The sequence below is a fragment of the Chamaea fasciata genome, unplaced genomic scaffold (genome assembly GCF_029207755.1).
Source record: "Chamaea fasciata isolate MVZ Bird 193981 ecotype frontalis unplaced genomic scaffold, bChaFas1.0.hap1 SCAF_6, whole genome shotgun sequence".
Lineage (NCBI taxonomy): Eukaryota > Metazoa > Chordata > Aves > Passeriformes > Sylviidae > Chamaea > Chamaea fasciata.
The window spans coordinates 37,800,669-37,814,607 of NW_027094091.1; the positions used below are offsets into that span (position 1 = coordinate 37,800,669).

The 13,939-nt window shown below is 39.6% G+C and overlaps 1 protein-coding gene across 1 annotated transcript; it reads right to left on the minus strand.

Annotated features, from left to right (window-relative positions):
• Positions 1–779: 779 nt before the first annotated feature.
• Positions 780–13,249, minus strand: LOC136291196 (uncharacterized). The gene is made up of 8 exons (XM_066186017.1): positions 12,540–13,249; positions 10,610–10,696; positions 10,195–10,428; positions 8,903–8,925; positions 7,887–8,035; positions 7,255–7,346; positions 7,063–7,158; positions 780–5,968 (listed from the first exon to the last, which is right to left on the minus strand). The coding sequence occupies exons 1-8, from the start codon at positions 13,086–13,088 to the stop codon at positions 4,307–4,309; spliced, it is 2,892 nt and encodes a 963-aa protein (XP_066042114.1). The 5' UTR covers positions 13,089–13,249; the 3' UTR covers positions 780–4,306.
• Between the last annotated feature and the right edge of the window lie 690 nt (positions 13,250–13,939).

The window sequence follows — 13,939 nt, forward strand, 5'->3', positions numbered from 1 at the left end:
CATCAACCATCACCCCCAAGTGCTTCTCTACAGGGCTCAATCCATTTTCTGCTCAGCCTGGATTTGTGCCTAAGACTGCACCAACCCAGGTGACTGACTAGATGGCCCCTAAGGTCCTTTCCAGCCCAAAACCTTCTGTAATTCCAGTATTTCAACAAAATCTTGACTATATTAAAAAACAAAAACAAAACCAGGTGGTATTGTTAATTACTAGGAACTGAGCTTATTAAGTTCCTTTTCAGTAATGAGTGGTCCTTTTTGCCAAACACACAGTCTTCATCATTGATAGAAAGCTCACACAATCTCCTGCTCGATTTAGCCAGCAGATTTGGCTGCAGTGTTCCAGTTTAGCTTGCAACAGGTTATTCAAACAGTTGATACCATATTCTCAATATATTAATAAATTATCTTTTCTAACACTACTCATGAGACCTACATGCTCAATATAATTATAGAAACATGAGCCTCTGCAGCATTATTAGTTTAAGCTTACAGCTGTTCTGCAGTGATCCCAGGGAGCTAGTGTGTCAGTATCTGAGGTCATGCCAGATGCTCTCTACATCCTTACCCAACCTACACAACAGGGTTTATTAACAATGAGCCCATTCCAGTGTGCATCTATTTAACTTTTTCTTTCTTTAAGTTAAATGAAGGAGATGCTTACTATGCACTCAAGGATTGTTCACTCCTTATTCAATCTATTTCGTGTTATAAATTTGTGCTTTTTAAAATACATACCTCATTTTTAAAGCAACTTAAAAGGGAACAATACTATTTTTATTTATTTATTTATTTATTTTATTAAACCAGAACAAGTTTGACTGAACTGTGACAATCCAAATAATAATGTTCTAATAGCATTTAAACAGCTGGAAGAAAACTATGAAGAGAAACTGAAGTATGTTACCTGAGAAACAAAAACCAACCAAAGCAGCAGTACTTAACACTCTTACCACACAGATCAGCAGTCTTTAAGTTAGAAAGTTCTTAGATTTGAGTTATGAAATACAATTTCAGAATAAAGCTTTAGTTAATAACAAATAATACAATAATAAACAAACAAAAAATACGAAATTATGCAAGGTTTGTTTTAGAAGTTAACCTTTACAAATTGACATTTTAGCAGCTCTAATGTCAACTAAACAATTTTTTTTATAAATTGTGGTTTTTTAATAGTTACAAAACATAGTAATTGTACTTTATCTTTCAGTTAAACTTTTTTCCAGGCAGGGACATATATGTTAATATAGCTCTCAGATATACATTGAATGCACATCACAGTTCTGAGAGCTGGAGAGATTATCCCCTCAGTAGGACAGCACTAGAAACTTTCAGCTCCTTTGTGGTGTTCAACAAGTACTTTAGCAACTATAATAAAATAATTGTTTTAACTGTTTTCCAAGGTTTCTATTGAGTCATGAAGTAGTATTTTCATGAACCACAATAAAAAGCTTCCAAACTGGCCTGCAGATTTAGTTTACAAATTCTGAAATATAGAGGGCTTTATAGCAGTATAGCAAAGACTGATAAATAAAATTTTCCAGCCATATGTAGAATTGCTTCATTTTTTACCTCTTGTATCTGAAGGAATCAGAAAGATACAGCACTATGTAAAACAAATTACTGAGGTTAGTGAAATATGTTATTTCCTTGGTGCTTTGGGCTTTTTTCCGTTTTTCTTTTTTGTTTCATTTTGGTTTTTGTTTGGGTTTTTTCTGTCTTTTTGGTTTTTTGAGTTTTTTTTTTTCAGGAAGGGTAAAGTTCTCACCAGTATTTTCAGACAAATGCTTCAATTTAACACTGCCCTTTTGTTTACCTGTAATCTGAAAAAATATATTCCCATACCTAAGTTTAGATAACCTAGGAAAGTGAGGCTTTGACATCAGTCCTCACTGCCCCACACAATTTTATGATGATGACCAAGATAGTGGTACAAGTTGTTCTCTATGGATTATAAGCAAAATACACATTAAGGACAACTCTGAATCCTGTTTCTTTGAATTAGTACTGGTGTTCATCCAAGATCACTGACTGTCCTGCTTCCAGCCAGGACAGGGTGAATTTTTACAGCAGCCAGGAGGAGGCACGCCTAAGACCTAGAGGTTATTCTGTACCTCACATCATTTCAGGGAACAGGGGAAGGGCTCCCTTCTGGGTCCGCATAGCATGGCCAAGGGAGCGGGCAAGCATCTTGTTGGGGGTTTCTGTGTGAATCTTATCTGCCCTATAAACCCTGAATGCTGAGCTATAAGGCACTTGGACCACAATGCTAGAAACCCCCACACCCACACTTTCTACTTTCCAAGTAGCATAGAGTAGTCTATATGCTATATCAATCTATAAGGGTGTCTTTTCACTAAGAGACAAAGTATCTGCATAAAAGTTTATCAAACTCTCATGAAAATAACAGAAATTATTTAGAAGACAGTTTGAAAATATGTAAGCTGCAGAAACTTTTTATAGTTTCTGTTTAACCCTAACTCGTTAAGAGTTTTTTTGTCACTGCAGAAGAAAACAAACATTTTCTGCAACTTTCAGGTGCCTCATCTGACTCTAAAATTGTTCAATTTCTCTTGCTTTTATTAGAGTGAGACCAACCTCCACCTGTGACTCTCTCTGCCACTATCATCTTGCTCAGCCTTTGTCTTCCAGTGATTTGAATTAACATTTCTCTCCTACACATGCAGAATAAGACAAGAATATCTAGAGATAACAGCAGAAAAAATTGAAATACAGTAAGGTTTAAGAGATGAACATCGAGAACTAAAAGACTAACCATAAAGAATTTTCACCACCTTCCTTACAATAATGCAGACAGAAAAGTAGTATTATTGTTATAAATACTAGAAACTGTTTTTTTTTCAGCACATTTAATAAAGGAATGCACTGCCACAGAAAAATTGAGGCCAAGAACTGAACACAAATGAATTTAGGTCAACATTTCCTGAAACAAGAACAGTTTATCTAAGTATTATGTCACAGTAAGTATATTAGTAAGTATTACAGAGATTTAAATTTAATTAATATTTTTCTTACAGAGTTAGAGGTAATTTGCAGATTATTGATTTTTCCTGTTGCCAGTGAAAACTTCTGAAGGAATATTAAATATTCTGCAATTTGATTTAATACTTGCCAGTTGACATATCTATCTAATACAGAATTAATTTCTTTAAAGCCTAGCATCAGCTTCTGCTGAAGAATGAACAGTAAACAAAATAGAACTTTTTTCTGAAACAGTGCTACTGTCTGTGTATTCCAGTAACTAAAGCAGTTACCTCTTAGATCCAACAAAACGGCCAGCAAAGTAGAAGATTTTTATCTGTACTTTGTATCGATATTCAGACTAAAAATTCTGTGAGTTCTAACATTAATACATATAGTGGTAAGTACTGTTTACCTTTTTTCTTGTCATTACACACAGATTTTAAAAGAAAATTTTTGTGTTTTAAAAGCTAGGTTCTCCGAAAGCTTTCAATAAAACAGCAAGTTAATCTCTCCAAGCATTCCTAAACTGTTGCCAAAAAGAGCTGAAATTTTAATTGTCATGTTTCTTTTTTCTGAAGGCAGCACTTCAGAAGTGTAGCTGACACCCTTCTGCAGTGTACAACAAGAACACTCATACGATGCTTCCATTTCAAAAGCACAAGAGAAATTACACTCAAACTTACACCTTCAACATACATTAGACACATCACAGAAAAGCAAACAGCCAAGGGGAGATAAGCAGAATAATTTTTAGTAATGCCTTCAATATCCTTTATTTTTGTTGTGGCCCTCCTCCCTCCCTGCCTGTGAGGTGAATGCTCTTGGCTGTTCTCTCCCCATTTAAGTGCAAGTGCTGCTGTACACAGACAGCAATTTACTGTCTCCTGCAACTGAGGCTTCACCCAGCTCGCTTTGAGACACCACAGTTCCCCACCCCCCAAACATGCCCCAGAAGGTTTGCACTCTTGAAGATGCAGCATTTATGGCTATGCTTTGGTCTTGAGCTGGACATGACATTTTTGGTTGTTTCTTGAGTTTGTGCCTATACTATAAAAATCGCTTCATTGCACTGGACTGCTCACAAGCAGTTGTTTCCAACACAGATGCCTCGATTGGCGAGAAGCGGGGAGAAGAACAGCTGTAAAACCACAAGTATCCCCACCTTTAATGTGTGAAGTAGCATTTATTTAATTCCAGCTTATTTTCCTCTTCAGTCTCTCTTTGCATCTCATTTTCTTCTACCAGACATTTTGTCTTCAGCAACAGAAAAATATTCTGATGCATGGCTGGTATCAGGAGAGACAGATGTTTGACTTAGCTCTTAAGTGTCAGAAGTGCTGTCTCTTAGCATTCCTCCTGTCTCACTTGCTGCAAGCACAGAACCTCCTAAAGATGGATCACTGCATGTGCCAGGAACAGAACAAGCTGTGTTCTGAAACTGTACAGGCTCAGGTTTATCCTCCCTTCTAGGACACATACAGTTGTTTTCAGCAACAGTTTCTCCTTCCTTTAGCTTTTTTTGTTGTTGCGTTGCCATAGTGAGTTGAGTGGAAGATGCATTCTCATACTCAACTGGAAGGACTCCTGAATGTAAAGGCTGACAAGGAATGTTACCATCATCCAGCCTTTCTGCATTTTCAGTGTTTTTAGATGAGTTCACAGGCAAACATGAGCCTTCGCGTTTTGGATGACTATGAAGAGAAGCAGGCTCTATACACTCTGAAGATACAGGTTTCCCTAGATTTAGAAGTGTTTCATCAGATTCCATCTTCTCCTTATCCATTTTTTCTGTTCTGTTTCCAGGAAAAAACATGGAAGAAGTCAACGAATCAGAGGTATTTCTCACAGTGCCTCCAAATGAAAATACTGGTGAAGGCAATGGAAAGTTACTTTTGAAAGAAAATGCACAACTACTGGTAGGAAGGGGGGCCTTGGAGACACCATTAACCCCCACTCCAGTGTTGGTTTCTGAAGTACCACAAGCTACAGTTGTGCTGGATTCTGAAGTGTGAAGGTTTTGTTCCCCTAAGACAGATGGGTTCTGTGTACCATATCCTGCAGGTTCCTTTGCACAAGGTGTTTTTTCCCTCATGTGAGATAATGTTTTTTTGTCAGATGGCTTCTCAGATCGGCTAAAATACAAGGATGATGGTAACACCTTACATGAATTGCTAACTTCTGATCCTGCAAACCAATCTCTTTCTGAATTGCCGAAGGGAAAAAAAATGCGTGGTTTCTCACTTTCTGCTGAGTCTAAATTAGGACTTGTTGAAGCATCACAAACTGTGGTTTTGGTTTCAGCACCATATTTATCCTGGTTATTGGTTTTATCCACCTTATCACATCTCCCTAAATAAAACTGAGGGAAAGCACATCTCTTGTCTTGCTTTTTAAAGGAAAACGTACCTCTATCTCTACCAAATCTTGGCAATGAGTTGTTAGATGCACTGAAAGTAAAAGGTACACCTGAAGGTCGCTCTGCTGAAATATCTACAGATTCTGAATTTGAAACAGTAACAGCCACTGTTGCTGCTGGCTTTAAGTCCTGTGAAGTGCTAGAATTTGAGTTCATTTCACTGGAAACAGTACTTGCTGATGCCTGTCTTGGCCATTTTTCTTTAATTAACACATCTGGAGAGGTTTCTGAAAAGGCTGGAGTGGATACTTCCTGGCCATTTCCCTCATGAAATAACTTTAAGTCGCCATTTGTTTCAGAAAAAGTTGTATTTTTGGATGGGATGCTAGGAGCACTACTTCCAGAAAAGTTTCTTTTGTCAAAGCAACCTCCTCTTTGCAAGGCTCCCGTTTTCATTTTAACTGTGTTATTTGCTTTTGTAGGTGAAGATACAAGAGAAGTTCCTGAGGACTTATCCTTGGAGGCCTCAGCAGTTACAAATTTGTACTTTTTGTTTGCAGGGAAATTTTGACTCTTAAATACATTGGGGAGCTTCTGGAGTTCCATATAGTATTTGTAACGTAACTCCTGTAATTACAGGGAAAAAAAAGAATGAAAACATCACATTGTCTAACATGGCATTTGTGGATTCAGAGGTTATGAAACTCATATATGACTAAGACTGAAGAAAAGTTTTCCTATATTCTGGAGAATTTATAATGTATTTTTCCATTGGTACTGGAAGGCAACAGGACACAAGTCATTACAGAAAAAGTGCTTTACAGACAATTAACAAGTTACATATAGAACCCTGATGTCAAAGTAGGTTTTATAAGAGAAGACTACAGAAAACTGTATTTAAAGTCACTATCAAAACCAAAAAATAGATAAAAACACTAAATTAGATATTAAGCAACAAACTCTCAATCAAAGTCTCATGAAAAATAGCCATCTGAAATTAAGTTAGATGGTAGGGTTTTTATTCTTTTTTGTTATTATATATAATTACATTCTTAATGGCAATAGAAAATAGGTATTTTCCAAAATAATGCAGAAAAAATAAATCTGTATTTAAAGGACCTAAGCAACATTTTAATTCAATCATCTGCCACTGGTATTCTCAGAACATGCACAATGTGATTCACTGCCACAGCCATACTTCACTAACTGTAACTGGAATCATTCTGTACAGAACAATACTCAGCCACCCACATAGAGCTGCTACTAAGTTAAAAAAAGTAATTAAAAATCTAGTTTTATAACTACAGAATTCAAAATGAAACAAAAAAAGACACTTAATTCATTTCCATGTCAAATTATTATATGGTCTAACAAAGTAGAACTCTATTCTATAGAAAACAGAATACAGGCTGATGACTTCCTCTTCAAATAGACACCAGGGAACTTTATTCAGATTAGAAAGCTACAGATGTGACTCAAAAAGCTACACTAAATATAGAAGTAAATATTTGAAGTCAGTAGTAAGATTAAGTTTCAGCTTTCTAAATGCAAAAAAAAAAAGTAAAATTCTGATAACTTTAATACCTAGTCAGATTTCATTCTAGAATTGGAAGGGTCATTTTCTACTGAGGAAACTGAAAAACATGTTAAAAGCTTACATAGAAAATTGCATCACAACAAATAGCAACACAGCCATACTTACAACTCATGTTCAATCATACCTCATGGCTCATATTTTGAAATTCTGACATTTCTGATATTGACATAAAGCGAGTAGGGGTCCTGCTACCGTCTGCTTCATCCTGTCCTGCTACAGGCTGAAAAATATTTTTCAGCAGACATTATATTTCATTTTGGTAAGCCAAAACAGACAAAATAGTACCATGCTGAAGACCACATAGCCAATAACTTACAAGAAATGTGTTGGGTGTATTCTTCTGGTCCTGCCACTGCTTTATGGTATCTTTAAATAGAGTTGAGTCCTCATTTCCTCCACAAGGTAGCTCTATTAGAAAGAGCATAAGGATAGTGATGGACAATATATTAAATACAGAAAACACTGTAAGGTTCCTGTGCACATAAACAGATTTCATTTAAGAAAATATAGTGCCCTAAGTCAGACCCTAGCCCTTGTTGAGTTTTCTGTGATTTACATTTTTTTTTAATGCTGGAAATGCCTGGCCGTACAGAAAATGTAACACCTCCTCCTGTGAGGTAAAGGCACTTAATGTAAGCATACCCAACATTAGCACGACACCACAACAAACACCCATTTGGCTCACAGCAACACACTTCTGCCAGCAGCGCTATTGAGTGGGTATGAAAGCATGGGACTGTAGATTCCAAAAAATACAGCCTAGGAACTTCCTAGAAAAAGCACATTCATAAAACACATTTAAAAACCCCTCATGAATTTATCATTCATTTAATTTGCTCAGATGCTTTCTTGCATGTGTTTGCCATGCAGATTGTTTATTAGCAATTGGTTCCACAAGTTTCAAGTTTCTAGACTTCCCAAATCTTGTCTTAAGTCCTTCTTCCCCACCTTGAACAATGCCTTCATCAACAGGTGTTAACTCCAATGCTAAGATTTCATTAACCACGGACTTAATATCTATATTTTTTGGTATCTTCTTCACTGGTGGTTTTTCCCAGTTGGATGCTATATTCATCACATCAAGCTGAGTTTTCATTCTGGAAAAAAACCCAAAAAAACCAAAAATGAACCAATTTAAATGTTTTTCTTCATGCTTATGTGCTAGCTAAATTATACCTGCTTAATATAAAAAAAAATTATAAAGAAATCATTTGGAAGGAGAAGGAATCAGAAAAATTATGTCTACAATAAAATTTCAAGTTCTCTACATCTTTTTTTCTTAGAACTGGTTCATTTGAATTAGGTTCTATAAACAGTGAAAACTGCAAGAAGTAGTGCTGGTAGGTGAGCAAAAAATTAGCACCTCCACTCTCCTTAGTGTACATAACCTGAATCTAAATTATACTCCTTCTTCAGAGGGCATTGCTAATGTTAGTCTGAAACACAATGTATTTTAAAGAACTTAATTTCCAATATTCTTTCTTAAAAACAGGTTAAAAGATTTTAAGATATGTAATTAAGAACCCTTAGAAAATATTACAAGGTATGTGCACTACCAACACAAAAACAAAGATTCTGCAGTTATCTCCACCCACTCTCTTACACTGAAAGATTTCTGAAAAAGCTTCAAGCATGCTTCAATGTTCCTGAGTTTAAATAAGATATCTGAAAATATCCAATCACTAAGTATTAATGGATTTCTGTATTTGCTTTTTATTAGGGGGATATTTTAAAAGCTTGGTTATCTCTAATCCTAGATAGTACATCACTCACATTCTTTACACATTTCCTAAAATTTGGAATACTGGGCATCCAAAAATCTGAAAGTATTATAATCTCTTAATTACTCAATATTATTTTCATTTAAAATTCCTTATGATATCCAATGTAGCCATTTTTTTTAGTTTTTAATCTTAAAAATCTAAAAGAAAACTAAAGAACTAACAAAACATGAAAAAGTATACCTTGTATTCAAGCCACAGGCAACCTATAAATAAAACAAGAATTTGTAAGTTATGAGCATTTCTCCAACTATCAGGAAGTTATTACTTTATCAAAATACTTGAGAGACTAAAGTCCCTGTCTTCATTTCACAGAACTAGAGAAAATAAGGCTGTTAACATTAAAAAACGCACCAACAAAACCCCAACCTAAATGAGTATGCATGTGACAACTATTTTTCTTGTAATATTTTGTTATAAATACGAAAAGACATCCTTAAGAGCTAAATTAAGGCATTTAAATCAAGGTCCATATGGTCACCTGATCAGTTTCAGAAGCTGAGATATTTGTAAAAATTCAAATGAAGGACTATTTTGTATTTCTTGGAGAGGAAAGCCTCTGCTATGTGCTCTCAATATGCTATTATACTATTAAAAAAGCTGTCTTTTAGTTTTAATTCTGGCAGATAATGGTGGTAAGAACTGCACTGTGGTCATGTGAGACTTCCCAAAGAACATGTAATGAAAAGTAAAAAACTTCACTGGATTAGAGCTGCTTCCCTATAAAAACCTGGTGATCTCACTGTACTGCATCTTTACATAACAAAACCTATGTACTGTTACAGAGGGCAGGCAGGGAGGTGCTAAGTTAAGAGAAAGAAAACAAGTAACAGAAAAAGGAAGTAGATGAACAGGAGGATTGGGAGGAAAAAAATGAGGAAGGTGAGAACGGACCAAAGACCGAAGTGGAGGAAGAACAGAAGGAACAGGTAGAATACAAAGCAAACCAGGAGACATAGGAGGAAAAAGATGAAAACAGGATGCGGAACAACAAGAAAAGAGGGGGAGGAGGAACAACAGGAAGAAAAGGAGGAAGTTGAGAAAGAGAGATGTGGCAGTGATTAGTGACATGCTAATCACTGGAATCACACTATTTCTTCAAAAAGTGGGAGTTGCTTTTACTTCAAGTAAAAGTTAAATTTTCCTTTGCAGGTTGTTACCAGACACTTAGTCAAACTCTGTACTTAGTGTCCCATTTATTTGGAGGCACCAAAGGACCCACTGCAGAGATCAGCAATATTGTTTCTTAGGAAAGCAAAACAGTAAAAATCACTGAGAAGCTGCATATAAAGCTTTCTCAAACTTTTCTAAAAATGAAAAACATTGTTATAAAAAGTATGAAGTGTTAAGTAATTTTAACCTACATTTTTCATTTGCCACCTGTTTTTCCTGATTGATTATAATCATGAACTACAATACAGCAGGCTCTATTTGAGTTCTTTATACAAATAGTATCAAAACCAAAAGGCCATCACCTCCAGGAAACACTGAGGATCACACTCATGGACAAGCTTTTCACAATCCTTCAAAAAATTCTCAATGGTCTTCTTGTGAGTTTCTTTCATTTTCTTCCAAATTTGAAATTCTTTCTCTTTTTTATCTCTTTGATTTTCAACATCTTCTAGTAACTTCTGTTTTTTCATTTCTAGAGCTTTGAAGATTTCTCCAAATTTCAGCTCAATTATCTCCACATCATTTTTCAGCATCATCTAGAAGGACGAGAACACAAGAACAGATGCAAATGAAATAGCAATGTCCACGGAGTCACTTCTCTAAGAAAGCTCAGAGCACATCTACACCACAAGGAGCACCTGTATGCTCCAGGCTGTGAATAAACTATGATGAGAAGAGAAACAAACACACATAGAATATCCAGCATTTGTAACTCACATCTGCATCATTTGGTCCTTTTGAGATCTCATTTACCAGCTTCTCATTTATTATCCTCATTTGTTTCAGAGTACTAAAGAAGGTTAACTGCAAGACAATTGAAACACTTATTACAACTTTATCCATTCAATAAAATAAATACATTTCAGTGCTTATCTAGAATCAGATCAAGACAAACAAGGAGCTACTGGAGAGGGTCCAGTGGATGACCACAAGGATGATCAGGGGTCTGAAGCATCTCTTTCATGAGGAGAGACTGCAGGAGCTAGGCCTATTTAGTCTGGAGAAGACTGAAAGGGAATCTCACTGATGTATATAAATATCTCAAAGGCAGGTGCCAAAAGGAGGGTGCCAGACTCTTTTCAGTGGTGCCCACTGAGAAGACAGGACAAGGAGCAGTGGCCATAAACTAAACCATAGGAAGTTTCACCTCAACATGAGGAAGAACTTCTTTACATTGTGAGTGGAAGAACACTGCAAGAGGCTGCCTAAGGAAGTTGTGGAGTCTCCCTAAGGAAGTTGTGGAGTCTCCCTCTCTGGAGGCATTCAAACCCCACCTGGTCACAATTCTGTGTCACCTGCTCCAGGTGACCCTGCCTTGGCAGGGGTTTGGACTAGATGATCTCCAGAGGTTCCTTCCAACCCTATCAATTCTGTGATATTCTCAACAATATAGTAAAGAAGCTTGTGATACAAGACATCACCTAACATTTAATGCTTTCCTGGATCAGTACACAAACTTTCTTCTGCTCTTTCTCAAAGTAATGTTCTCAGTCTCACCTACAATGCATACTGATAGAATAACTACTTTATAGTTAAAACATTGTCTTCCTCAGGCTTTTTTGAACACCTCTCCTCACATACATACGAGACAATGTAAGTTTTAATGGTATTATTCCAGTTTGGCAAAAAATTGTGTGATTCTCATTTTTCTTTTTATGCCTCACATTGCTAAAACAGAAAGCTGTTCATAATCAAGATATTTCTGTCTGAGTTTAAATTAATTTTATCACTGAGTTCCCCTTTACTTCTCTTCAGTATCACTACTTTACATTATGTAGTAATATGTCTGGTGCAAAGGCTCTTTTCCCCTGGTTTCCCAAGTGACATACAATTGATGATGCGAAAGGCAGGAGGAAAATCAGTGTAAAGGCAACGTTTGTCTTAAAGAATAGTCGGTGCTGTATTTAAACTTCTGTACTTGTACTTTTTTTTATCACTGCCCTGCAGTTGTTTCCATTACTGCACAACAGAACCGTCACCCCGCATTCAATTTGCACAGGGCATGGAAAGCGTATTCTTCACAATTAATCGCTATTTTGTTAAAAATCACAACTTCTGCAACCAGGCAACCAACCATGACGGCAGGCCTTCTTATGCAGTCTCTAAAACATCTCATTTATACATTCATTATTACTCACCCAAACTATCTATCCCTAAATATGCAATTATCTGTGACCCAAATTACCTATCGCAGCTAGAGAGCCTATAAACAAAACATCTGTGGGTGGGTTTTTGGAGTTATTAGATCCTCCTGAACTTGGATAAACAACAAAGCCAAACACCAACACCCCTCCCCACGAAATCAAACAAACAAAAAAAAAAACCCCACCACCACCCCAAAATCCAAACTCAACTCTCCAGCTCCTTCCGTAAGCTGGGTTCAGATATGTTGCTGCTGTAATACCGCCTGGTCGCCTGTGTGCGTTGGATGCAGCGTGACGGCAGCCCAGAAAGGCACAACCCGGCAGTCCACAAGTAACTCTTTACTGCCCCAAAGCAGCACAAGCCCTCTGCCTCTCTCCTGCCCTCCCCGCCGCGGCTTTTCCTGCGTTTCTGAGTAAAAACAACCCGTGCCCGGTGGGATCTCCAGTGGCCAGCCCGACCTCCCAGCCAGGCCCCTAGAGCGGAGGGGGAGCGCGGCGCTTACTTTCTCTTCCTGGTACACCGTGTCTATGAGGTTGACAGAGTGGAAGATGCCCTGGTGCTCCTCGGAGACGCACTGCCCGCACCCCGCCTGCCGGCACATGCGGCAGTAGAGCTGCACCGGCCGGCTCGGGTGTTTCTGGCAGCTTCCCCCGAACGCCTGCAGGGACAGCAGGTCGGACCCCGGCTTCGGCCCCAGCGCCGCCTGCCCGGCCGTGGCGGCGCCCGCCGCGCCGGACCGGTAGAGCTTGACCACCTCCGCCAGGGTGGTGTTGACGGGCAGGGCGGCGACACCGCCGCGGGGCAGCAGGCACAGCTTCCTGCACAGAGGACAAGGCACCCGGGCGCAGGACGGGCCCGAGCCCGGCCCCGGCGCCCCGCGGCCGAGACGGGCCTGCCCCGGACTCCGCTGCAGCTGCCGCAGGCGGGCGGCCTCGGCCGAAGCCAGGCACTCCAGCACGCAGCCCCGGCAGAAGTTGTGCGAGCACAGCGGCAGCGTCACCGGCTCCTCCAACAGCGACAGGCACACGGCGCACGTCAGGCTCGCCTCCATCGGCGGCGGCGAAGGGACGAGCGGCCGCCGCTCCTGCTGCTGCTGCTGCTCCTGCTCCGGACCCCGCTCGTTCCGCTGCTCCGCCACTTCCAGCTCGACAGCACCGGGGGGCCACGGCCGGGCCGCCACAGAACCCGAGAGCGCCGCGCTGCACACGCCGCTTCCAGCCGTCAACTTCCCAAGAAGTGGCGCCCAGTCGCGGGGGGCGGGGCGAGAGAGGAGCGTTGGCGATAGGCGGAGGTGCGAGAGTGACATCGCCCTCCGCCAATAAAGGCAGGCGAGGGCGAGGGGGCGGGCCGGAAGCGATAGGGACCCGCCTCTTTCCTGGCGTGCGAGCGCCCGCGCGGCGTGGCGCCCGCGGGGTCCTAGCGCCGCCGCCGCCATTTTGTGACGGGCTCTGGGCGGAGCTCCTGTCTCACGTGCTGGGGCGGGAGCTCGGGAAGCGCTGGGAGCTCAGCGCGTTTGCAGTCGTCGGAAGTGTTCGTCGTTCTTTTCTCCCAACCTGCAGAGTTGAATCGAAGTGACTCCGCAGGGCCGAGGTACGGCTGTTGGGAGCTACCTCCAGATACAGTTGCAAAATCTGAAGATAACTTCAGTTAAGAATTATGTTAGTGCTGAGCAATTGGGACCGTGCTCAGCTCATTCGCCTTTTTCTTTCTTTCTGTTTTTTTTTTTTTTTTTTTTTTTTTTTTTTTTGTTTTTTTTTTTTTTTTGTTTTTTTTTGTTAAACTCCCGGAGCCGTCCCTCCCTAAGTTCTGGCTTAATAATTTTATTATGCGCCCGAAGCGTGAAGTGTTTGGAAATGAGTCGAACTCGAGAGATTCGAAAGAAATTTTAAACTTATTATAAAT